General features: G+C 46.2%; 2 protein-coding genes across 7 annotated transcripts in view; both read right to left on the bottom strand.

The window, feature by feature from the left end:
• Window positions 1–14,263, bottom strand: part of atosa (atos homolog A) — a 29,488-nt gene extending 15,225 nt beyond the window's left edge. The window contains exon 1 of one of the 2 annotated variants that reach the window (XM_053866795.1): window positions 13,329–14,263. In XM_053866795.1, coding sequence (XP_053722770.1) covers window positions 13,329–13,359 — 31 coding nt within the window. In that variant the 5' untranslated portion in view covers window positions 13,360–14,263. The other variant, XM_053866794.1, reaches the window with a different exon arrangement.
• Window positions 14,264–16,446: 2,183 nt separating this feature from the next.
• Window positions 16,447–27,856, bottom strand: part of onecut1 (one cut homeobox 1) — a 78,516-nt gene continuing 67,106 nt past the window's right edge. For 2 of the 5 annotated variants that reach the window (XM_053866796.1, XM_053866797.1), the window contains exons 2-3: window positions 24,298–24,489; window positions 16,447–22,496 (exon numbers count right to left, since the gene is read on the bottom strand). In XM_053866796.1, the coding sequence (XP_053722771.1) occupies window positions 22,213–22,496; window positions 24,298–24,489 (476 nt within the window). In that variant the 3' untranslated portion in view covers window positions 16,447–22,212. The remainder of the gene's footprint in view (window positions 22,497–24,297; window positions 24,490–27,856) is intronic. The other 3 variants (XM_053866798.1, XM_053866800.1, XR_008414610.1) reach the window with 2 other exon arrangements.

Below are 27,856 nucleotides of genomic sequence, written 5' to 3'. Positions count from 1 at the left end.
CATTAAGAACAGATAGAAAATGTGTGATTTATTTGTCATTAATCGAGAGTTTCAGTGCCATTAGTTGAGATTAAAATTCTTAATCTATTGACAGTCCATTCGACAGCAAAAGGTTTCAGTCTTCTCGGTACAGGATTGACACACTGAGGACATGGGCACAGTAGCAGGCCACAAACCCAGATGTGCGGCTCAATGACAGCACATTCAAATGACACCCATCTACTGCCTCATTTCACAAAGAGGGAAGCAGAAAGAAACAAAACAAACTGTGGAGGAAACCACCAACAATATGATGCAGACAAATCATTTCCGACTTGGGGTCCTGCAGCAGCAGCATTTTTTACCTGCAGACTTTCGCTCCCCTAAATGCAAAAACAACACAGCAACATTAATCAAATACTAACCGCACTTGTGTTCACGAAGACACAGATGCTGAGGCACCGACTGTACAGACGGGTCCCCGACACCAGAGCAGCCCAAACTGGGACAAATATAGACAACTTTGCAGCTCCAAATGTCTCACGTGTGTTGATTTCAGAGAGCGGGTTTCTACTATCAACCCTCCACAGGAAACAGCTGCGTTGTAAAGGATTATTGCAGCAGACATCTTGAAATCCTAATTTTCTAAACCATGAGTGAAAGCATTTCAGTCTATTGTTTTAAATCCTAACTAGACCATGAAAACCCACTGATGTCTCGCAAATGGAACCGTGATTTGAAGCCTCATCCGGCAACAATTTCATAGTTGATGGAACGACTGGCAACAAACAAACCAGTTCGCTTCAAGAAGTAAAAACCCTGAATACAGATATGTCACTTAGATTTTAAAAATAGACCTCCCTTCAAGTCCCCTCCCCACCTGGTTTTGGCAGGAACAGAAGTAAACAAAGTGGCAACGACAACAGTCTAATACAGAATTTAGTGTGGGTTTACTGCAAACAGATCCAAGTTGTTTAAATCAAGAAATTCTTAGACAAGGACTGCAACAAACATCTGTGTTTTGAATTGAACATGATGGCAGCTACGATATCACAAGCGTGGGGCCACAAAAGTAAACCTGAATCTGGCCTCCGCAGAGAGGAAGAAGGAATACAACAAAAGGTTTTATTGGGCTGTAATTTGTTGTAAAATAAAAATCAATATCATTAAGAAACGTGTCTCACTGACACAGTTAGAATCTATCGAGATTAAATTAGCAAGTTATTTACATCACGCTGGACCTGAAATTCATTCTTGACTTTCATCACAGACAGAGGGTCTTTAAATGGGTGGTGGTGAAGACAGCAGTGGACGCGAATCACTGCTTCCCCCGGAAGATTGCGGTCGGCTAATATCATTTCCCTCGAACAAAATGTCTTTTTGAGATTTTGTCTTCAGCCTTCAAACGGATCAAACGCTCTGGTGGTGAAGCAAGTGGCAGTTCTGAAGCGTCGGCATCTTTTTCAACAGAATTCCTAACACCACTCCGGCTCCTCTCTTTCAGAAGGGATTGCAGTATCTTACGTTTGTCTTTGGATGGACAGTAGAAAGACGTGGCAGAGTGACAGAGGTGATGAAATTCTCATTTTAATGACCAGCCGTGAACTGTAGTTTTTTCTTCCTACCTCACTGGGTGCGTTCAGTTTTGAATATTGTTCTATTGCAACATATATCACAGTTATGACAGATATTGACGCAGTGGAATTGCCGCACATATACATATATACAGTAAGGAAGGGGCAGGGTTTCCGCTACATGTAAACTAGCGTGGCACACTAACATGGTGTGAAGTCTCACGTGGTCAACGGCATTTAAACGCAGTGGACACATCGATCGAGGACAGCACGTAACGCATCATGGAGGCGGACAGGAACATGACAAGTGGAATGTTCTGAAGGGAACAAAAATGTTTTTTGTGGTGAGGTTCAAAATAATCCTGACACAAACGCTGAATGGGTTTAGATATTCCAGTGCAGCTGATATTGTGATACACTGCCATGTCATCGCTGCAGCTCGCTGTCCAACACAGCCGGTCAGTACGTATCAGGACCTGGTGCGTCATCACAAATCAACGCAGAACTTGATACATGTTAAACACAATATACAGGCAACAATTTTACTGAACGGACAGGATGTTTTGGAGCTGAATAAAAGGCTGATGATGGAGCGCAACCCTTCTGTTATCTGCCTTTCACAACACAACGGAGAACCAGAAGATGACGCTCACTGACAGGTTGTGCAAGTTCAACGACGATACACAAAGAAGATGAGCATTAGTAACGTCTCCTCCCTCTCATAATTAACTGGTAGGATCATCGCACCATTTCCGCATTTGTTTCCACTAAATCATCAGGAGACAATTCTTCAATAACACAGCGTTTTGAGATGTTGCTAGTGGGTAGGGACGGGCGATAACTTATCGTGCACGATATCCCGCCAAACACAATCTCCACAACGACAATTCTGCATCTCAGGATAAATTCGCTAAACACGTGACACACTCGCTGCACTGGACCTGCACACGTGAACAGGAGGGGACCGAGCTGACACTGGCGTGTGACAGTTGTGGAGAGTGTGGTGGACTTTGGTTCACCATGGTAGTTTTAAACTTATTTGTAATACAGGGAACCTATGATAACAACACTGGTCGACTCTGAGTCTCTCTATTTTATTAGATGGTGTCGTCCTCAGAGGTTCTCTGACGGGCTCCTCTGCCTTGGTTCACATCAACACATGCAGGTCTCCTGCTGTGCTGGTGAAAACAGTTGGATATTGGCGGCGGCGTCCTCTTCCGCGTCCCCATTAGGCTTCACTGATCATGGACACACTCTCACAGGCAGTGCTAATGCTACGAGCCGCCATCAGTTAGGGACCGTCAACAAATTCTAAAGCGTCAAAGTATGAGTGAAATCTTCAAATGTGCCGATGAAAAACAAGCATTTTAGGAGACAGAATTGTCAAAAGGTTTTTCATCACACGAGACAAAGGACTGACAGTTTGTATCATGATTTGGAGATCACTTCTTCACCTGATTTCTAATGTTTCTTCAACAGCATCTGGGAAATGTGTCCAGACTGCTCCATAGTTAAAGTCAACTGTTCAGAGACATGAGATATAGCAGACAGACGGCTCAGTTTAACCCCTAAATGAAACTGGCACAGCAGCCTGTCAGACACCAGCGGCTTCTACCAGAGACCTGAAACATTGAGTTTCTCATCTCTGCACTGAGTTCACTGTTCTATTGAGACATCAACAAACCATGGTGTTGGAGACAAACTCCACTAATAAGTTTCATCATAAAACTGTTTCAAGAGAGACTGTAGTGTCCAACAAGTGGAAGAGAAAGAAAATGTATTTATCATGATAATTATCAATATCAACGGAATTACATTTATCGCAATAACTTTTTTTGTCCATATCGCTCGTCCCTACTAGTGGGTTGCCTCAAAAGCCCAAACTCTTTCGTCCCTCAAACAACTTAACGTGTCCTGCCGTTTGAAAGACTAAAAATAAAAGGACAAGCCATAAATGACTTACTGGATGGAGGACTGTGATCAACGATCAGAACGTGCAAGAAGGGGGAATGGAAGACAAGAGTAACCACGGCAACAGAAGCGTTCCGTTAAACATGTCCGTCACGGTGATTGAAGAACGTGTGTGTGTGTGTGTGTGTGGAAATGAGCCGGAGACGGTTGCTGCGGTTTGACGGGAGAAGGTAGACATGTATTCAACTGCTCAGCCGTCAAGGCCACAGCGAAGACAGCAGTGTCCACCGAGAAGCTCCTGACAGGCCAAAGACCCAAAGATAGCATCTTCTCATCAGTTCATTTAACAGCAGCAGAAGCCAGAAAAACGGTTTAGCTTCGGGGATAAGACGCTGCAATACGTTAATTCTGAGCAACTAGAAGGTCTGGTCCAGCAACAAAATGGGATTTTCCTGGGAGTGAGGGCAGATCTGTGAGGTTTATTTAGATTTACGCTCTCATGGACTCGTCTCGTGTTCTCGGTCCGAAGGCGACGTATTTATGAGCTGCCAGATACAAATCAACTCTCTGCTTTTACAACATGAAAAATAAATATCCAGCTCCATTCCGGACTACAAGATCGTGTGGCGCTCACACACACCAAGTCACGTCGCACAGCAAACCAGCGTCCCGTCACAAACTGCACCGATTCCTGCCTTCGTCTCGGCCAACTGGGAACTTTATCTGAGGAGAGATTATGATCGAGAAGAATGCTCCATACCCCCACCTCATTCCCGCTCTGAGATACGCCCTGCACTGCTCACACAGGCCTGGGGAAGAAGTTAGTAGGACATTGGTGATGAAACCTCTTTTCTTCACCAACGCTTGTCATCAATAACAAGTTGACTTCCAACACCCTGGATATAGAGTACATGGCCATCAACAGTATTTCTTCACAGGTGTGGAATTGTAAGCCTCAAAGGCAGGTAAAACAGTATTACAGTATAACAGTTTTCACTGAATCCCTTGGTGAAAAAAACTTTATACGTTGACCTGTGTCTGTATCAGCATGAGTGTGAAATTCAGTAGCTAAGCTTCAGTTGTATAACACCTCTAAAACAAGTACAACAAGATGTTGCCAGCTCACCTTTCCTGTTTTTCTCAACTCTGTTCATAAACAGTGGAAGTGGCCATGAAGTCTGCCAAGAATTCTGCATCGAGTTTTGCCATATGAGAGCGAGACACAATTGTTGAACACACTTTGAAACAGTGGGATGAAGGAGAGGAGGATTGGCATTATCATAAATAATATTCATTTCTGCAGTCTCCTCTCAGTTATTCACATTCACCATTTAAGAACTTTTTTCTCCTCTCTTCCCCCTCACCTAACAAGGAAGCCCTCCATAACTGTCACAGGGAGGCGAGTGTGTGTGACCCACTCTGCAACACAAAAGAGCAGACTCGCAGCCCTCATGGCAACAGACTGTGATTGGCTGGAGTTTTTTTTTTTTAACTCAGAGGCCCAGCTGAGACAGACCCTTCCTCCGTTTTAATCTGCTCCCATTCTCCTGTAAAACAAACAGGCTTAACCTAGAGTGTCACAGCGCCTTGTCCGCTCTCACACACCCGCTGCTGTTGGCCTTAAACAAAGGAGTTGTTAAGCAGCTGACACGCATCACATGGTAAACAAGCTGAGAGCAACTGGAAAGTTTTTGTCATCAGAAGACCACAGCTCACCACAGGTGACGAGGAAACGCTTATAGCCAACGTTCCACTTCAGTCGTCTCAAGTCCATTCTTGCTCTTGAAGGAAGTGCAAGTGTGTATATACCCTGAAACATAAACTACACTTTTACACTGCCCTCACCGCTCATTACGACCAGTAGGTTCCAAACTACTGATCAGCACTGTTGAACACACTAGGACACATTTTTGTGGTCCATATTTCAGTCCAGTCCACCTATGTAAACACAAGTTCAGATATAGGGAGAAGCCAGTGTCTAAACAGATGAGATGGGTGAGGTCCGGTGACATTTGCACAAAATGGTACAAAGAATAAGGCGGCTTGAGACGGCCGGAAATAGAGAGTTTCACAACAACATAAATACCACAAGATGGCTGCACCTTAACCCTCTCTCTAACCCTTCCATAGATGGTCGCTACAGGTCAAGAGAAGCCATGTTGTCACGCTGACAGACACCAAAGGAAAGTCACTCTGAACCAAGTATTATCTTCACCGACGGACTGGTGAATAAATACAGATGAATTTATGATGCCCAAATGACCCCCATGATAACCCTGGAGAGATGAATGAAGGTCCTGGCGGATTACAAGCAACACCTTTCTCTCTCGTTTTCAAAGAAGTGCTGGCAAAAGTGCTTAGAACTTCTCATTATTGAGATGAGCAGCTCGGTGCCGGAAACTCGACAGGTGCACTCTCACTCCTCAGGCTACACGGGGTGGAACCAAAGAGCAAACACCTCACAGCGAGTGTGTAAAAAACTGTTTGAGGTGGATGTTGTTTTGCTTGAGGCGCATGTATACAGTGGCTGCCTAACCACAGAGCATCAGGCGACGATGAGGAAGATGGTTTGATGCTCGTGAATGACAACCAGAATTACAAGTCTTTCTCTCATATCCAAACAAAGGAACTTTACATTAGTAAAACACAAAAGACCATAACACTTCCAGCCCATGTCCTGTCTGACTAGGCCAAGCTCTTCAGTCCAGCAGGTGAGAGCTTAACATAGCGGCACACTGCGACAGCGAGGTGAGGTGAGGTTACAATCGCATCATCTTTTTACATTGCATTTTTTAAAGCTAAATTTTCCATGATACGAATCTGGGACACCGGCACAGTTTAGATTCCAGGCAGGCGTTTGCTGATGGGTAGAGGACAGTGGGGCAGTGGGACAAACCAGTCACTGTCCGTAACCAGAGCTAGCAGTCCAGGAGGAACGCAGCGGCCTTCTGACCTGACATGTGACGGCCGTGCCAATCTAAAGAAAGGTGAACCCAGGCGCTGGAATCTGAGTCCCTGAGCTCCTGTATCCATGTGTTAAGTGTGTCACTTATGTCCGAGTCCTTGGCAACTGGAACGCGTTGTAGGCGATAACAAGGCCAAACTCGGAAGCACACGCTCTCCTGGTAAGATTTACCCCCCACTGAGACTTGCGCCCTCTTTGGGGACTCTGTCTGAGGTCTCATTCTGAGAGACTGTGATGAGAATAGAATCTGGGAAGAGATGAGGCATTGGAGAGAGAATGTAATGGGAGAGCAGCAATCGGTGTCAGATGAGCAGAGTTAATAAACAATGCGGTTAACGCCTCCACCATGGGCCTCTGAGGTGCCCTGGGTTAACAAACTGCGTGTCAGAGTGTATGAAGCCTCTAGTTTGGGGTTCAAGTCATTGTCGGCCCCAGACGAAGGAGCATACCGTGGAGTAAGGAGCAGATGTTGTGTGCGACCAAGCACATGGAACCAAAGATGGAGGCGGTGTTGGATGTCAGCTAAGTGCAGGTTAGCATTCTTCTGATCCACTATGGAGTTCCATTTGCACATTAAGACACAACTACAGATGGAGGGATCACTCACACGGAAAGAGTCAGGAATTACGAGGAAGCAGACAACGTCTTCACTGTTGCGGATTCTCTAATATTTTGAGCTCAACTGTTTAGAACGTGAGCCAGTCAAGAACACAAGCTTCAGATCTACACATGGTTCCATCTACTGCCTTTAACGTTTATCCTTCCATATCCCCATGATGTGGGGTACGTGACTCACCCCTGCGACTGAACCAACTCAAGAGTGAAATTGCTGAGTGGACATGTGCGAGCCAGTCCCTTGACATGCATCGGGAAGTCGTGAAGTCGCCTCAAGAAACACGCCTCACAAGTCGCACTGACAGGAGCAAACTTCTTCAACAGTCAGATATAAAGTACACTTAAGATTGTAAAAGTCATTATACTGCATCTAAACATATTTTACCTCTGCTAACTACAAGTGTTTTATGATAGTTACATATTCAACACACAAGAGCGGGAGGGGTTTGTCAACTTAAATGCAAGTGTGTGCGGTGAGTCGGACCGAAAGCTCTCCCTGATCCCACCGATGACGGACTTGAGTGTCTGCTGACCCTTGCCGAACAGGACAAGCAGTAAAGGACGGATGAATGATTCAATTAATAAACTGCTTCTGTCAAGATTTTGCGTCGGCTAACAGACCTCCAGGGCTTCGCCGCACCAAAAATAATAAATAGGCTTAAAAAAATAATCCCCAAATCCTAGTCCTCTGACACATTTCAAGGACTTTAACAGTGTAATTCTTAGATTCTCCTCTGTGCGAGTGCAGCTACGGAAGAATTCAATTTGTGTCTCAGAAAATGAGGAGAAGACTACGTACACAATGAGCAGGCCATGTCCCTGTCAGAAGCGCTGCGACAGCTTCGACCTGGTGAAGCAAGTCATGGCGAGTAACTTTAAAGCTCACTACAACTCAAACAGTTGCTACATATCAGTTGAGCTCGGTCTGTTTTTAGATGATGCGGCGCAGGGTGAGCTAAAAGAGGAACAAGCACCATAGTTTTTCCTCTTACCTGCAGGTCTCTCCATTTCTGGACAGCAGCAACCTCTAAACATGAAAAATAACTTCTGGTTTGAGGCCACACAAAACTACTAAATATCAAAGACTCCCACCTTCTGGAGAATGACAAGAGTCATTGGCAACAAAGAATCAGGATTAAAGGCTAAAGATCTTAGGGGCTTGACTGTGATCACAGAGCAACGTCGACCACTGTTTTCATCATGCGAGGGTGGCAGAACAAGCGCAACAGCGTTAAGGTCCGGCTACGCTCAACAAGCGGATCGATCCAGATCCAGGCGGAGGCTTCAGTCCGTGCTCTGCCTTAATTTCCTCTGTATTTCGGCAGGATTCCACTGAGCTTACGGATGCGGACCAAACAGAGCAGTACCACCGGACACCATGGGGGGCAGTGTTGCTGTAACGTAGCTGTAAACATAACAATGGGCGAAATTCTCCATCCCCCAATCACCATATAGCTCTTTTGTGCAAGAGCTACATGATCAATGCTTCTTCCGCAGTCGCCATGTTAGTTTTGGAGTTTGTTGTTGTCATAAACTTTTGACTGTGGGCTGCTCCCCCTGCTGGATATATGGGTGCAATACCAGCGTAAAGAAGGCATGGAAGCATGTGGTCAGCAACGGTAACGGACGGGTACATTTTCATGGATAAAGGGGGCATTAACTGTGTTTCTACAGCCCATGGTAAACAGTGAAAATCTAAAAGCTTCTCAACACTTGAACAAAATAATCGTCCTTGATTTTAGTTTGACATAAAGGGAGACCTGCCGTGGAGAGCCGCCCGGTCCAGATGGCTCTCCCTCTTCAAGCTGAGACGTCTGCTGGACTAGAAGAAGTCACAGTGGTGGGAGGATGTGACGAGCACACGGGGAGTGTGTGACGTCACTGGCACCTGGCAGCAGAAACGTGAGCCGTGGTGCGACTTTGAGCATTATCCAGTCAAGTCGGGGTGGTGTATTTCTGTCCCTGCGCTGCCGCCGAGGCCTTAACACAGAGAGGTTATTCACAAGCAGGGCACCACATTACATGTGTGAGCTTGCATCGACCTCGGGCTTGATCTGCCTCTGTGAGCCACTTGAATAATACCTCAGAGTTACGCAAGAGTGTTACTGATCTGGGAGGACTGGGTGACCAATCACATGCAGCCAACACAAAAGGACTAGTGTGCTTACACGCCGACTCACAAAAGCATCAACTCCAGCAGTGCATTGAAGAGGACAGGAGAAGTTGGTACTTTATGGCGACACAGTGTCCAAAGAGAAAAGGAGGACAATGCAGAGTCAGACATCTTCGTGCCGCCGAGTCAGCAAATAGCGATGGTGTTGAACCAAAAAGCTATATGTGGAATGATTTGACTAAAACAGGCTCCTGAGTCAGGAGCTTCACGGTTGCACAATATGTTGACCCAACTATTTTCACACAACACAACTGAATACACCTATTTATTCGTGCGAAATGTTTCACTAGACAGTTAGGAAAAAGATTTTTTTTAATCGTCAAAACAGCAGACGGTTGCCTTAAGGCCTCTGGGGAAATAATTGTGCAAATATATGTACTGCAATTCCGGAGAATGTTTGACTATACTGTCCATGAAAGTGTGACCACACAAGCAGCGCATGAGAGCGCTGACTACAGGACACATTTATTCAATTTAATTGGTAGTTGCTCCTCTAACCACTGAAAAACTGCTCATAAATTGTACAGGATCCAACGGGGTAAGTTAGAAAACAACAACAGACAAGATTATTTAGCCAACAAATGAATCTGACATGACACAGTGGTATATACCAACGTAAAGTAAGCGTCTTCAAAGTAAGAGCGATACAAAGAAAGACAGGTAAAGAAGCGCCACCATGCAGCATCACCTGGGTTGGGATCTCCAGTGAGAAGGACAGCAGATCATGAGAGGGACTGGAAGCGTGTGGGGGAGTGTCACAGAGGAGAGAGAGCAGCAGTTGTTGTTGTGCTGAGCCCCTGCTACGGGCTGCACGGGACGCAGAAACAACAGGGAGAGACAGGTGCTGCGAGGGACAACGGTGTCCGTCACTGGCTGTTATCTTGGTCCCCGCTCAGTGAGAGTGTGTACAGTGGTCCACGTGTGTCAGACTGGGACGTCTCAGGGCAGCTGTAATCTGGCTGAGCCCGCAGCAGAAGGCAGCAGTGGGGGTGAAGGCCTCCGTCACCGCTAATGGATCCAGACAGTGAGAGCCACCGAACACCACCCAGAGCGAAGGGGGTGGGGGGGAAGCAGCAGATTTGGGGTTGAGGTTTGTCAGCGGAGAAGGTCTCTGGGATATGACTAGGACTGAGGTCATCTCTGAGTGAGCAGCTAAAAACTGGCCTGGAAAGAGTTGCGGTTCAGGGTGCAGCGGAAGAAACACTTAGTCACCATCTCTTTGTTCCACGACAACACCACCAGTCTCACACACACAAATCACGGCTCCGCCATTTGACCCGGAGAGAACCAAGCCGTAAAACAAAACCACGTCTTTAGGAATATGAAGAAAACAGAGGTTGGCCACCAAGCAGATGGAAGGCGGCTGAAGAAGCCCAGCCCTCCCCGGCTGCTGTAAACAGAGACTGTCCTTTATGGGACCTGTAAAAGCTGTCAGTTGAGCCACATGGCTCAACTGTAGAGCACTTATTGGGGGCAACAGCAATCTGTTGCATACTCGCTGACACTCAGTCACACATTATCCTGACTCACAACAGGAAGAAACACGCGAGGGGGGGGGGGAGGAGAGGGTCTGATGCAACTGACAAGAGCATATTAGAAACAACTACTTCATCTGACTCGAGAATACAGGTGTAAACACGACGCCAACCGTGTACTTTCCACACTGTTCGATCATTACTACACCGAGCCAGAAGCAGCTCCCTCTGATAAATGATGAAACGTTTCACACCGTAGCCACACCCACTTCCTCTGAAGAGTTATTCATGTCGTGTCTGGTATTCAGCTTTTGTTTCTTCATAATCCAAGTCGTTGTTCTTCTAATTCCTCTAACACCTCACCTGAGTGAAACAATAGTCGAGAGAATAGAGGAGAGAAATGACAGGCAGATCTTACCCAGCTGGGCCAAACCAAGTCACGTGACTCCACCGATGAATCAGTTTATCAGGTGTATGGAGTCAAAGCTCTCTGACCTGGCTTCACTGAGCAGCCCTGACTTTCCTCGGCGGTCACTAAGAAACACGCCTGGACTTGTCCAACGTGTCCGCCCGAACCTTTGGGTTTCTACTTTAGCCCGGGAAAACAAAACACCCTTTGCAGCGTCATGCTAACACAGTACATGCATATGAAAGCAGGCCATTCCAACCTGCAGAGGTCACACTGTCAGTGGAGACAAAGGAAGCGCCTGCATTAGAATGAGAGGTTGTCTCACCTGCTGAGTAGGCGACTCCCAACTGGGCTGTTTTAGTGGCACATTGCTGATGGATATATTCACAAGAGTGAGTCGTGGTATCTTGAAGCAAAGGAAGTACGTATCCATTCATGTGAGACAACCACTCGACCCTGAACTTTGACAACTGAAATGAACCTCGCTGAACTTTAGAAACAGCTGGGCTCGACATGGCAAAACATCTTCAATCCGTATCACAGGACCACTAATAGGCAAACAAGACGAGGACTGTCAACAACGGCAGGCTGGGCGGCGAGCAAACTCACGTCAATCTAGTAGTTAGTGCAGTGGTATGGTCAAAGTTCTACTGCAGAGTATTTCAAACAAATGTGCTTGTCTGAAAAAAACTACACCAGTAAGTACAAATAAATATATACATAAGTCACCACTTTTTAAAATTCATACTTCATATAATTCACTTAAAATTCAAGTCACTATAAACGCAAACCTTGACCTCCTTCTCTCATCTAAAGAAGTGAATATACGCTTTGGGTTTTATTTCACGTCTCAGCTCCAGCTTTAGTTTGGTGTCCAAGTATTTATTCATCTCTATTTTAATAATGGTGTCTTGTAAAATTTCCTGGTTGACATACTGATGGTTATCTGTATTTTTCTTTATTATTTTTTGTCCTTTACCCCTTATTTTTCTTCTGATGTTAAGCACCATCCTGTGACTGTGTCCGCACGACTCCATTCTCTCCACTGCAAAACAAGCGTTCGCTTTGTCAAACATTAATAATGAAATTAGGACATGAAACGTAGAGGAAGACGGCTCTGAAATTCACAGGACCTCAGACACGCTGCGCATCGCGGCGTGAGTATGTGCTCGCGCTGACCCTCACCATGCCACCAAGCAACTGCTCATCTCAGTCAGTGACAACGAGGCAAGAAGCCGAGGAGCAGTCGGACGCCCCTGCCACATAAGCTGTACAGTATGTTCCCAAAAAACCAGTGGCACCCAGCGTCTGCCTTTCATCTCCGGAGCTAGTGCTGAGGACCGGCTCCTGCTAGGCGAGCTTTCATAATCACAACATGACGGCTCACTGGCCGACCAGACACGGCGATAATCCTGACGGCTGAAGAATGGACCAGCACAAGAGAGGCGGCCCGAGCCCACGGCTCCGTGTCCTGGGCTCCAACACACTCATTATCCTCAATACACGTACACAACATACTGGCACGGCTTGTAGCTGCTTGCTGTCCACACTTGACCCCACAGGCCTGGCAGTATTAACAGGCTATAATTGAACTGTACAGTGATGTAGAGAGCCTTTCATACACACGTCTGAGGACAATATAGACCCCCCCCTCCCCTCTATATGATGGACCCCAAGCAGGTCCCCTTCCACATAGTGCAGGACGGGGGTCCTATTACCAGCATTTCATGCTCTACAAACAGCCAGGTCAGTCATCACCCTGATGGAGTTTGATAATCTTTCCAAACAGTGAGACTGTCCTCAGTCGACCGCAGCCGCTGATCCCATCACAGCGGCGCTGCGCCGTGTTGGCACAAACAGCCGCTGATATGAAGTGTGTCAAGTGAGTCCACGGAGGAAGTGGGACAGCCGTGACCAACTCTCGGATTCGTCACTCAAACAAGGCTCGTGTCATGGGGAGGCATGTAAACAGGCTGCACTGCAAACACTTCTGTTGACAATGGGAGTCGGGCATTTTGCGCATTTTGAGCCTCCTGATCTGAGGGACACACAGCCACCGTCCCACAACGTTCGCGTCCCCGTTTGGCCGGGTCAGGCGCTGTTGATTCCCAGTGACCAGGATGACCAGCTGTTACATAACTCCTGGCCTCATTCCTCTCGCACCAAGTGCTGCTGCCAGTGCAAAGGCAGGCTGGCAACTCCTGTCGGTGTGGCGTGTTGCACATACCTCTCTCGGGCTTCATGTTGTCCAGTGTCATCAGGTGGCCTTCTGGGCTCTTCTGTCCCTCGGACTCGCGTGTGTGTGACAATCTGGATCCTCCTCGACGGTGACCCGCGGTGTTTACCGAAGCCGCGCTCTCAGCTGCGCTGGTGGAGCCCGTGTGTCGTTGCCAGCTGACCCTATCCAACCACAGAGCCAGGCTTGGTCAGCCCGCGACTGTCCGCTTCCATCGGATCGCACTGTACTGTTCCAGCGACTGACACGGAGACGGCGGGCGAGCGAGCCTGCTGCTCACTGAACTAGCTTTGTGGCTAGAAAACACAGCCAGCGTGAGAGCCCAGCAGCCGCGCCACGGTGACGTCACGGTGCATGTCGGCGTCTCGATCACGACGCCGCGCTGTAACTAACCAGCTCCGCTGCTGCCGCCGCTACAACAACATCCCGCGGCGTCGCTCAGGCAGCCGCGGCGACACGGCGGGGCTCGGGCGGAACACACCGGAACATCGTATTCTACTCACGAACTCGCGGCACCGGAGAGAGGCCACACACGAACACTGGCGGGCAACTTTTCCTGCGTCGCTGTTGAACAGGCGACTATACGGGAAGTAGACTCGTCCAGAGTTTGAACGGAGCGGAGACTCTTGGCCGCGGCGCTTCCCGTCTGCCTCGCTCCCTTCACCCAGCGCTTGTCAAAACAGCTCGGCGGCGCAGCTCCAGTCACGTGTCCCAACAACAGCCCCCCTCGTCACTTCCCTCCGCGGCCAGCCTCGCGTGAACTCGCGGCCATAGCAACCGTCAACTCCTCTGCACCTGGGACCGAGTGTCCGGCGCCGCGTCACTCCAGCGCTAGCTCGCTAACGGCTTTAGCTTCGGCGGCGGGTCGCGTGAGCGAGGGACAAAAACATACAGAGTCTCCGGACGCTGATTGGTCGACGGGAAATTGGGTGCGCGTTCACGTGCGCACGTGAGGCCCGTTTTTTTTCTGGTTGTTGAACATTTTGTTCTGTTTGAGCTCAGAGACCCAGAGCGTTGAATGTGTCACGGTCGAATCCAGACTCCGCGCTTCAACGAGGCGACTCCGGAAGCGTCCGCGGGGGAGTTGACGCCTTCAGCTTGGATGGTGGTTTGGTGACTGGTGGTGAGAGTGGAGGACACAAGGATGTGGAGGAGGAGGGGGAGTGGATCTGGACAAAACAGGACACGCACGCACTGAAGATGAAGGAGGGAGGTGAGGAATAGAGTGCAGGCCGGGTGGATGTCCTGTGGGGCCACGTTAGACCCCTCTACTCTTCCCACAGCTAAGCTCAGTGAAGATCCCGCCTGCTGGGAAAGTGCTTAGGAACAATGTGCAACAATGAACAAAACATAATAATACAATTAAAGAAACAAAAATGTAATTTAAATGAATAAAAATAAATACAAATAGAAGTAACTAATAAATAAAAGACCCATAAACAACAACCAATTTCAAATGGCCACAGCAGCCATGTATGAAGGACGAGCCAGAGACCACCTGATAAGATGCCAGTGTCACCTCTACTGGCTTCTAATGGAGGAGCAACGTCTCCTCTGATCAGCGAGACCCACACCCTTGTTTGAGGACCTTTCACTTCAGCACGAGAGTCAACTCAGTTCGGACCAGGTCCCAAACAATTCTCCAATCATGAACCCGTTCCTCAGTAGGACGATTTACTTCGAAATTCCTTACAAGGATCAAATATATGATATAAAAAAATATGATATAAGACGCAAACAATGCAAGATATCTGCATCGTGTCGTCAGGAGTTTCCTTTGTGAGCGCACGCTGACGTCACAGAGAAGCACTCGTTTTAACAAATGTAATCCTCCCACCTAGTGGCTGAACGTGGTATTGCAACACTGCAGCGCCAGTGAGTTGGACGCTGAACCACACTAATAATTCTGTTGAGCTGCACTGCTGTCATTAGATTAGATTAGATTAGATTAGATTGCCACTGTTCTTCTCTCAATGAGGAAAAGACGATCACAAAACGCCGTAATAATGATAAATAATTAAAATAACTATGGTCGTGTTGGTTCACCTCCTTGTTTTTTTGGTGCCCCCTGCAGGCTCACTAGTAAAACTACATGGTGTAATGTGAAACGCGCCATAACGTGGAAACGCAAACACGCAGTCTTTAGAAGAACAAATGAGACCTAAAGCTGAAGGATATGTTCCTCTAATTTAATGCATTCGTCGTTGAGTCCCAGGTTTGGGAACAGATCATTGGGACTCGGGACACCAATTCATATCCATCAATTTAAATTCCGAAGAATTCCAACACAATAAAGAACTGTAGTTACATCTATTCGTCAGTAGATGGCAGTCTTTGATGCCACAGGATGACATGAAATGAACTCCGACGATTTTCTAGCAGAGCGCGCCATCTAGTGGCTCACAATGAGGCTGTGGTTGAGAGGAAGCGGCCCAGACCCCCCTCTGCTTCTGGGTAGACAATGAGCTCCTCATCCTGGAAGGTTGGATGGTGAAAACACAATGCACCGTGTCTGGTGCTTCCTCATCAAGTCCTCCACCTGACCCCACCCTCAGGGGGTCATCTTCATCTGGATCCAACTCTGACTCCTGAGTCACTGGAGCTCTGTTCTGGCTTCAGAGAGCTACCCTCCACTTCACAAAAAACTCCATCCCCTTCAAAATAAAAGCATTTTTTCTTTGCTCAAAGACCCACGGAACACTGAGCACTTTTGGGTCGCGACCCTCCAGCTGATAATCAGTCACTCTTGCTGGCAGTGACGTTCTGATGAAGCTTCTTGAAACAGTGCCCTCATTTTCAGAGCCACTAGGTGGCGCTCTCTTCTCTAAAATCTTCAGTTTTGAAGAAAGGTTTCAATGAAAGCTCACATCATGTTTAAATCGAGAGCACCACCTACTGAGCTCTGAGACTGAGGACACGCTTTCATGAAGCTTCATCTACACCTCCTCCTCCATCTGTCCCTCACTGATGGATCGACTCAAAATGTAAATATTTTCCAGTGATGTTAAAGTGTAACCCCCAGAAAACTGCGCCCCTCCCCCATGAGGACGAAAAACACGAGCTGGGACTCAGAAGCTGGAAATACCAACAGTTTATTTTCTACGTTTTTGTGACTACAGAAATGTTGAAACATTTGAACACTGAAAAAAGCTGGATGACATCATCACTTGCTTCTCAATTTTCTTTCCTTTTTTTTTGTCATTTGCTTAGCAATCACAACAGATGATATTGCACGGCACTGAGAAAGCGGCAGCAAAGCTCTGGAAACAGCGATGACAAATCAGGTCATGACATATGGAGGTTTACATCCGAGAGGACCAGGCCTCCCTCCGTCTCACACACACGCACGCACGCACACGCACACATTTGAAACCCGAAAAGCTTTGGAATTTAGCAGGAAACAAAATAAAGAAGCAGGAAGTGGATGATGGTTTGAAGTTGCTAAATGTTGGTGGCAATAAATCTGCTTGTTTATCAAAACCCTTCAAGCATCTTCATTTGTGAGTAGCTGGAGGACCCTCGTCCGCGGGTGAGAAACCTTTACCCCCCAGCGTTAGAGATCCAGATGATTGTCTTAGGCGCCGCCGTATTATCATGAGGCTCGTAGCCAAGCTAGCCACGGTGCGGGGAACTCCTGCTAACCTTCACGTCCACACTCTGCTCTGCTCACATGAAAACCCAGTATCCACCCAAGATTTTGCCTTAAATGAGAAGCTCTACTCCGAGTCTTGGATGACGTTGCAGTAAGGGAAGGTTTAAATATGAAGTTAAATCCAGGAATTTGCTACAAGTTTGACAAATATCCAGTCATCTCTAGAGCGTAATGCACTGGCTCCCCTGGTGTCCAAAGACCGCAATGTCAAGAATTGAAGCCGAATCCTGAAGGATGAGCTGCTCTTGTGCTTGGCATTGTAGCGTCGCAGGGGCAGCTCTCAAGTCCAAATACACGCAGCGGTACATGTGTTTATAAACATATCGTAAGAGGTTGCTGAGAATATTTTGGGTGGGCGTGACTTGGGTTTTAGAAGAGCGGGATTTAAATTTCGGAACGCAACCCCGGGCATTGTGAGCGAGCAGTTTGGCGTGAAGAAACTGGGCGACGCACAAAACTCGCCGAACAATGACGACACACCACCACATGAAATGCAATACTTTTGTATTCTGTAGTTTCGTCTCACGCTTACATGTCGGACGGGTGACAAACCCGATCTATCACATGATTAAAAAGATCGGAGTCAGGCAGCGTCCCCTTGCGGCAACAACGTGTAACAACAGTCTTGCAATGGACCCAAGAGTGCAGCCTAAGACACATTTCTCTGTCCCACCCAAATCTGATCCAGCACATGATTAAAAAAAGACCAGATTTGAAGGCTCGGACAGCGCCACCACTTGAGGACGGATGAGAGGAAGCGGGTCGGAGAGCCGCACCCCGCGACTGGAAGAAACATCCACACGCACGCTTCGCTTTCTTGGTCATGTTCGTAGCAGGTTTTTATTAGACTTTGCTGGGGTTCGTTACACAAGTCCGTACCAAAAGAACAGATACTGGATGGGGCGAGGCGGCGGTGCCATGGCAACAGACCCAGCTCCGTGGCACGGCCCCCGGCAGACCGGCTGCCCGGCCTCCACTCCACCTCACTCCGTGTAAGAAACAGCAAAGTGGAGTCGGGACTTGCAGCCCCTGATTCGAATGTTTGGGATTGTACATAGAGCAGGAGAGTCCCCCTAGTGGTTAGCTTGTCTACGTCGCCCTACGCCTTCTACATTCTATACCCGTGTGAATGGCAAAAAAAAAGAAAAAGAACTACGTCACAAATGCCAGTGCTTTTCTTAACATCATACATATTTTTTTTTCCAATTTTTCCGTTTGTTTTAAAAATCTTTGGATGTGCAGTAATACCCATAAAAGAACTGTATAGGCAGATAAAAAGAATAGAAACACACAGTCACTCACTCTCTCTCTCTCTCTCTCTCACACACACACACACACACACACACACACACTGCTTTTTTTGCCAGCAGTTTAACAAAGTAGCTCCTTGATCACTTTGTCTGCATCGGAACATCAACTGTCTGGGTCTGTGGCAGTGTTCAGAACACATTAAAATGCCGGCTGAAGAAGACAAACTACACCTTTCGCGGTGGTATCTAAGCGTGGGAAATAAGGCTGGAACGTAAAACCGTCTTTTTTTCTTTTGTGTGTTTTTTTTTTGGCCCCTCCCTCTTCATCCCTCTTACTATGTACAAATCTAGAATTTCTACATAAATTAAAGCAGTGGTTAACCAATATAAAAATGCAATTAAATTAAAAAAAAGCACAACACAGAAGTCGAGAAACATGAACACAATATCACAGCAGTTGGTTTTACCCTGTAAAAAGCAATATGTCTAAACATCGTAACCCAATGTCTGATAAAAAATATGTTTCTCCCGCCATCCCGCTAGTTTCATACGTCAACCCTGAAACTCAATGACTTCTGCACCTCCCAAAATAGATACACCTTTTTCTTTCTTTTTTCTTTTTTTTTTTAACAACAACAATTACCACACAAGAGGAGTTCTGCCTAACTTACAGATAGACGTCTCAATGCAGAACTCAAAGGAATTATTACTATGAGGTATTCAGAGACATTGGTAAAGACATGCACGGCCAGAGTGCTGGACCTTCTCTCGCACACGCACACGCGCACATACGGCAGGGGGGCGGGGGCAGGGGGAGGGGGCGGGCCAGAGAGAAACAAAGAGCTTTGGTTTGAATCTGCAGAAGTGGACAACAGAATTTCCTTTGGTACGTTTTCATTGCATGGTTGGCGAAAAAGAAGCACCGCGGCGTGATTACAGAAAGGAACGGAAAAATCCTTGTTTCGTCGGTGGCGGCCCGTCGACAGGCTGAGGTATTCACAAAGAGGTCAACAGCGGTTTAATACTTTGGTTCAAGCAAGGCACTCGTCCTGGGAGTTTTAAGAAAGATTGCAACATGTGGGGAACATGTCGACCTATCGTGGAGTTCTGACCGCGGCGACGGGAGAGGCCGGCCTCCGAGGCTGCGTCCACACTGGAGCGCAGACAAGGCTGGCGCCGCTGGACAAGGACTCGCTTCAGGACTGGTTTACATGAGCAGCAACACCGAAATCAGGAGATGAAGTTCCAGAACTGCCGACCACTAACTTGGATCCACTCATGATCCATGGCCCGGATGGGCTTCAAATAATGGCCTCCGCTTTGGAGGGATTCTCAAGGGTTCCCAGGCCGGAGTGGAGGGGAACCCAGACGGTTTTTCATCACGTTCAGAGGACAGACAAACTCACATGACGCGACTGATACAGAGAGCTGAAACAGATGTAGGAGAGTAGTTCACGTTAACTGTGATGTAATAAAGACAAACACACAGAAGTGCATGGGTTGACTGGAATTGTCCTCAAATAAAATAAAGCATCAAGAGTGTCTTTGTTTGATGGCAGAAAGATTAAATATTAAATAGTTAAAATAAATCATTATAAATAAATACAATAAATAAGTGATAATTATACAAAAATCTTTGGAAAAAGGTATAAATAGGTTTAAATTGCTTTGTCGATTGTATTTATGATTGGCAGGTCAAAATAAGTGCAATAATGAGGAAGGAAATGGTGGTTAAATTTGCGTTTCATACCCCAAATGTTGGGTCAGATGGAATCACTGTTCGTGGTTCCACCACTTTCAGCCCACTTTAGTGGCGCTACGTTGACTGGGACTTTCTGTGGCCTCATGAGGCTCAGGCTCCTGCCCTCTGGCTCAGCTCAACTTCCAACAGGACCCCGAGATCTGCTGCACCCTCAGGATTCCTCGAAGAGTCTTACTCTACGTGCTGCTACACGAGAGGAGCCTAAAAAAACGGAACCTTCAACAACCGGACGCTGCTATTTGACTGTGGCGCCAGAGGAAGTGCTGCTCATGTAAACAGAACCAGGACCTTGAAGCGTTCGGGGTGGTGACGCAGCCTGAGCTCACCGCAGACACACACACAGGCCGGCCCGAGTCACGTGGTGGGACTGAAATCCGCTGGGCCTGAAGCCACTGTACTGGCTTCACAGCACCAGCTTGTGTGTATCTGCAGCTGGATCAGCACATCTGCCTATAGCTACATCAGCACGACTATCTATGGATCTGTAATCAGAGAGTCCAGATGAAGCAGGCAGAGCCGGGGCGCGGGGGCTGAGTGCAGGTGGGCGGGGTGGGGCCGGGGAGGGGAAGAGCGAGAGCGAGGGGGGGGAGGGGAGACACACAACATCTTTGAACACCACTCGTCGAGGCCGTGCAATGTGACAAAATCTTTGGTTTTCTTTGGTATCATCAAAGTGATAGAAATCACGTATGGAACTTGAGTGAGGTAGCATCTTTGGTTCACACTATAAAACATCATCAGGTCTTTACACAATTGTTTTTGGTTTCTTGTCGTCTTTTTGGTTTTTTTTTTCTCCCCTTTTCCTCTCCAAGCAGTTCTGTCTGGGCCCCGCCTTGTTCTGGCGAACCCCCTCTCCGAGCCAAGACGACGGCAGCGGGCCAGCTAATATATCTAATATGCTACGCTGACCTCCGCTGGCCTCCGTGTAGCGCTCTCCTCCTGCCGCTGAGATGCATGCAGAGCTGGGGGGTGGGGATCGGGAACAGGGAGGGGGCTTCTTGGTATTCAGGTGATGGGCTGAGATGGCCGTGCAGGGATCTGATCATTGATATCGTCTCCTCGGCTGAAAAAGGAGATGAGATGAAAACGGACTCACGGATGTGATAGCAAAGGCTGTCGGCGCATGAGAATGATTTTATGGATTAGAATCGAAAAATGGTGTTTGGGTTATTGAGCAAAAAGGGAAGAGTCGAGTGGAACTGGTCAAAATGTTGACGCTAAATTCGCGGGGTGAGTTAGCGTTAGCTGGCCAGCTAACTGCAGAGCTAACGCTACATTCACACCACAATAATCTGGATTTAGAATGTGTGAAAAGTGTGACCAGTCAATAAAGCTACATCCGCACGACTCTGCTTCCGTGAACAGTGGAGAACAATGGAGCCAAATTATTGACCTTGAATATCAGATTTAAAGGCCAAAGGGCGTCGACTAGGTTTTGATTGTAGTGAATGTTGGCGCTTCACAGAGGTTTTTGAATCAGAAACGAAGTGCGACACTTGGGATTATCAACTGCACCACGTCATCTTTGGTCTGATTTCGTCTCTGAATTGCGCGGTGAGATTCGGGGCTTTGGAGTTTGTGTCTTGAAAGCGTGTTGGAAGAAAGCGCTACACGTCTGGGCTCTGGTTCGGGGGTTAGCGCTCTTTGATCCGCTCTGTCTGAGGTGTTTGATAGAAAAACAGACAGCTGCACAGACAGATAGTTCATCGATTCAAAAAAAAAAAAAAAAAAGAAAAGTTGCACAACGATCCGGACGCTCCAGTTGGGATTATTTTTTCTTCACGTTGATTGGCCAATCCCAGCGGAGCTCCACATTCTGTCCAGGGCTGCAGACCAGACTGCCAACAGGCTGATTAAACCTCCGCTTCGGTCTCCATCATTAGAACCAACCAATCAGATTAAAGAAGGGTGGTGAACGATGGATTGATACTGGGCTGGGAGGTGGTGAAGGGGGGGGGGGTCGTAAAGCTAGAGACCAGTGACGGTGACAGAGTGTGTGGGAGTGGGTCAGACAAGGGTCTTTTTGCAGTATGTTACACACCAACGTGTTTCTGGAACAAAAGCAGGTCAAAGTCTTTGGTTTGTTTTTTCATCTTTGGATACTATAAATATCAATATAGTACAGTTTTAAGGGCAACACTTCAAGTTCTTTGTAAGTTTCTCTTTAAAGCTTTTCCACCGAGAGTGAGTCAGTCCATGAGTTGAGTGGGGTCAGGCTTTGGTGCAGGCGTTGGGGTTGACCGGGTGGCCGGAGCCGTCGTCCACCCACTTGTCCAGGCTTCTGCGACGCGCATTCATGAAGAAGTTGCTGACGGTGGCCAGCTCCAGGCCCAGCTGCTGCGCGATGGTCAGCTGCAGCTCTTTGGAGGGACGTTTGTTCTCCTTGAAGATGGCGTGAAGAGTCCTTCGCTGGACGTCAGTGAAGACCAGCCGGGGTTTCTTGGTCACGTTGCCTCGCTCGCTCCTGCCGTGGTCCTGTTCCTTCCGCTTGCACGCTGCAGAGAATACACACACAGCAAGGGGGAGAGGTTAGCGCCACCTTGTGCCACGGGGGTTATTACATGACATTAAGATCAACACTCCACTCCAGACCAGGAAGCAGACAACTGCACCAAACAACCCCATCACACACCACAGGGTCCTGCAGCAGTAAACAATAAAATACCACACACACACATATCAAACTACAAAGTTCTCCTCCACGGATTCAAACTTTTCTTAACCTCACACTCCTCAAAATGCTTTTTACAGATGCTATAGTACCACAATGTACCCTATCATAGTGGCTGTAGATGTCCTGTATCAAATTATATGTCCTGTATTGGTCCCACAGTGTGGAAATTCAACGTGTCACAGCAGCCAATGCCATACTGTACCTTCCAACTGTACCACTAAATTGTGCTCCAATTGGTAAATGGAATCAGAGCACATGGCCCAGGATCCTGGCAGCTGATTGGCTTAGCCCACAGGCATCAAATAACCACCTAGCGTAGCATCCCACCTTATTCATCCGTCTGGCTCTGTTGTGATGCTGGTGTGAAATTTGTTTCAAGCCCTACAATCCTGCCTTCTAAGAGTTGGGGCTCCGATATATGACCCTGTAGTGATGCCTTCGGCCCCTCGAATGGGATACATTGGTGTTGGTCGAATGAAGCTTCATGAAACAGTGTCCTCATTTTCAGAGCCCACTAGATGGCACTGTCTGCAGTAAAACCTTTGGATTTGAACAACCATTTCAATGAAACCTCACATGATTTTGAAATCAAGAGCGCCACCTCCTGAGCTTTTAAAGACTTCAAATATATACAAAATGATCCAATAACCTCCTTTGACATGGATTGTCAAGGACACATGTGGAAGGAGCCATGGATTCCCATCTAGTGTACCATTTTGTGACATAACATAGCATACAACTCATGAGACACTACAAAGTAATATCATCTGATGTTGCACAGAACAGCCAGCTACCATACAAGACCAAGTACTACCACTTGTCACAAAAGGGGATCCAACCATAAATACCGTGATCTATGTTCACCTGGCCCCTAAGTGTAATACCATGCGTCCAAACAACAGAACACACGCTTCATTTTCACTTCAGCTTCTGAGTGACCAGTCTCTCTTGACAGGCAAAAACACACCTCTACCACACAGAAACAAAACTCAGCCAGCAGCTTTACTGTAACAATAATCAATACGTTTTCTCTCTATCGCTAGGTGATCGATCGGTCGCCTCGCCAGTCAGGTTCATGAACTCTCAGGACCCCTGGCGGGCGACTGACCACGGTGTGAACACCGTGAGTCAGCAGGGGGGCGACCGTCGCTGTCTGTGGTGCTGAAGTTACAGCATAGCTCAGTAACACTTCAATCAGCACACGGACCGCCCTGCTGCTCCATTTTATTTTCATGACAAGCTCTGATTTACTCGCTCCATGTTAGCCAGGAGGGGGCAGACTTGGACTGCAAGGTCAGTCAAACCTTGGCAGGACATGCATGTAGGTGGCAGGCTTATCATCAAAAACAGAGTTGAGTATCAAACAACAGAATTCAGTGAGGTTACACATTCAGTCCTGAACTGATTCACTGTAACTGTTGCTAATCCTGGTTAGCATTGGCGCAGTAGAACCAATGGGAACACTTCTGGAAAGTCGAGCTTCTGTGATGCCTCTGAATTCACACACTGCTGCTTGAGCGTGATCTCTAGATCTATGCCTCCACAAGCACAACAGTGATGCAAAACGTTCATGAAAATAGTGACAAAAGAGTTGTGTGTATAGATGATCAACAGGGACTTACATGGTTGAGTCATAACATTAGAACCACCTGCCAAATACTGTCCCTCTTTTGCCGCCCAAAGTGCAGCGGGTTGTTCCGAGTCTGCATTTGTCCATGGCGGAAAAAGCGGAGAACCGGAATGGGGGTCATGGGTGGCCATTGGCGTCTTCCTGGGACCACTTTGGATAGTGGATGGTGCTGACCACTGCAGACCTGGAACACCCCAGAAAAGTTGCAGTTTTGGTGGCAAAAGGGGGACTTGAACAAGATGTGGTCATAATGGCTGGTTGATGTGTGTGAAGCAGCTTTGGCGAATGATGGAGCATCTTTGTCATTTATGTTAACAAAAGTGACTTGAAAAGTACTTATTATGATTGGTGGGAAATTAAATAGATTGTTAGCATTAAAATTATATCTAACTGATTCACACAAACAAATTCAGATTAACTTATAATTTATAAAGTACCTTCATCAACATCATTTGGACAATGAGGACAGCACTCACTAAAGTACTGCTGTTTTTCAAGATTTGTCAACATAAAAACTGAAGTGTGAATTAAAGTAAAAAGTGTGTAAAAAAAACATGTAGCCACATTTCAGGAATCATTTCCAACGAGCAGCAACTATTACCCTCGTTATACAAGTGTAACGACCCATTCATGACCTCTTCAATCCATGAAATTGATCTCCAGCTAGGCATCTATTTTTATGACGGACACAACAACACATTTACACATGAAGCACATACATGTAGATAACACGGCTATATTCACTCCGACCTGCGAACACGTATTGAACCGCATAATGATTGCAATTCAATCAACATGAAAAATGATATTGCTGTAAAATAAACAATATAACGACCGATGGGACTACAAACGTATAAAAAAAAGGTTACTGCTGTTGACTGGAAAATCAGGCATTGAATTGTGAACAAAAAGCAAGCTCTGTCTGTTAAAATGTTTTCAATATGAAGTGAGTAAATCCGTGGTTTAGAGGAGAATATAAATAATCACTGCACCATGTTTATGAGATCTTATGGAAGTATAGCTTTTTATATATAACTTTTTATTCTAAAAAAAAACAAAACAAGTGTCTTTGAAAAAAAAAACGCTCGCGTTCCCGTCTATAAACGTGGCTTATTGTTCACCATGTTATAACGCAGTGGAGGCCGAGGTTCCCATGGACCCTCGCACACACGCACACACACACGCACGCACACGCACACTCACACAAAGACAAAAGCCACTGTCGGCTAATCATTACCAACGGATAATCCCCGATGTGACGTCACCGCGGCGCTTCATCGTAAGATAAACGACCCATAAGTCGAGGACAACAAACAAGATGCATGGAAACATGATCAACACCGAAGACAAAGTCAGGTGAAATGAGGACTTTAAAACCTCAGGCATCCACTCCATCTACCTCCGCCATATTCAGCAGGATAATTGAATACGTGGGAAAAGAGAGAAAGGGCTGAGATTAATTCCTGAAGCCTGAAATCAATAAGCATATCACGTCTACTTCAGATCACATATCTGCTTCACCTAGAAACGGAGGGATCGATAAGATGGCGGCCTGCATTCATTCGGCTTCATCAACTGTACACACAGGCACCGCTTTACAAAGGCTTTAGTCCAACACGGGTTGATCAGAAATCATCTTTAATAGACGTTAAATGTTGTGTACGTCAGCTACCGTAATCGTAAATGTAAATTGAAGCGAGCTCGGACGAGGACAACAAAACAATGATGCGCCACTGTACAGCGTCTGAAACATCAGCATTTCTGCCACCGTTACACGTCATTCTGCTTTTAATAACGGCCTCAACCTGAACACCACGAGCCACGCCATATAGCCTTATTTTCAAGCGAGAAGTAAACGACAATAGCGGGTGAAATTATACATGTATGATCAATGGAGGGGAGATATCGACGTTAGCTGGCACGTAGTTTCATTTGAATAAATAACTGCTGATGTAGGCGATCCATGAATACATTTGGTTTGCTCGTTTGAATAAATAAACTAGCAAAAATGATGACCAAGTGTTGAATTGAAAACTCAGATCCATATTAATGCAATATGTTTAGATCAGAAAAGTACAGTCCATTCCATTAGCCACATTTTATTTTGCATTAAGCGTCACTTCAGAGTTATTGCTAGTAAAATTATCCTAATTTATTTATATAACAAAATAAACTATAATAAACGTAGTATTAAATGTTTCATACGCTTTTATAAATGGACTATTTGAACAGCAATGTGCTCGAAAATCTTTGGGATTATATTTAAATGTCAGACTGTCTGGCTGAAGCTTTTGAAGCAGGCGACGTATTGAAGTATTTTTTCTTCCTCAGAATTCTTTTTTGTTATTTTTCATATTTAAAACATAAGGAAATACCTCATAAATAACAATTACATTCAAGTTTATATATACATATATTTCTCTTTTTTTTGTATAAAACAGACAGCACCATATATATATATATATATATATATATATATATATATATATATATATATATATATATATATATATATATATATATATATATATATATATATATATATATATATATCTAGTATATCCAGTATCTTGAATATTTCCTTTGATTTAATAAAACAAAACAATAACTATTTAAAGCCTCACCGGAGACGAAGTAAAATACGGTGGTATACAGCAATAAATATCATGTCATTTTTATCAAAAATATCGAAATGAATGTACTTCATGACATGATGTTATTATAATATTTTTTCCCAGCCAATGAAGCCATAACTGAAGGACAACTTGACACTAACATAACACACCCACCACTGAATAGGTCAAAAATATGCAGCGATTTAAAAAAAAAAATAGGACGGAATGTGTATGTGGCATTAAAATGCGCAGTCAAATTCGTTTCGTCAGCTGTAAATAAAACAAGTTCGCACACACTTAGCACTCAGCAGCTTGATGAAAAGCCAAAAAGCCCATTTGTAGGCCATTGATTGGAGCCTTAAAAATCCATTGGACGCTTGTTTACGCATGCGTGAGATCCGGGCCTCCTCTAATTGACTGCTGTTGACCCCTGGGACAAATTAATACAGAGGTCTATCAGTTAATTAGAGATCCCTCCGCCAGGGTGAGTTAACACACACACACACTAAAACCTAAACACGTTATCTCCAACGAATCTCCGTCCTGGCTGTGGAGTCCACTTCGATTATTCAAATGGACGTCTTTATTTTTCAAAAACACGTGGCGCTCTCGCGACGCTCTTGTTGAGCGACACACAAAAACGGGCTTCTTCACCAAAATACACACGTTCGTAACGATTTTCTGGGTTCAACTTACAGTGCAAGGCGGTCGATAGTTTGAGGTAAAATGACATGAGCTGGCTTCACACACACACACACACGCACACAATCAGTGTAGGGACATTAAAGTGATGCCAGTGACAGTAACAGGAGACATGAAGAATTGTTGATGCTGGATTTGCAAAACAAAAGCACATTTCCATCCAAATTTTACAAATGTATGTTTACAAAAATGATCTACAGTGTGGGCTAAAACTTAGTATCTGAAATACTTCAT

The sequence above is a fragment of the Synchiropus splendidus genome, chromosome 5 (genome assembly GCF_027744825.2).
Source record: "Synchiropus splendidus isolate RoL2022-P1 chromosome 5, RoL_Sspl_1.0, whole genome shotgun sequence".
NCBI lineage: Eukaryota > Metazoa > Chordata > Actinopteri > Syngnathiformes > Callionymidae > Synchiropus > Synchiropus splendidus.
This window is presented reverse-complemented; position numbering and strand designations above follow the sequence as displayed.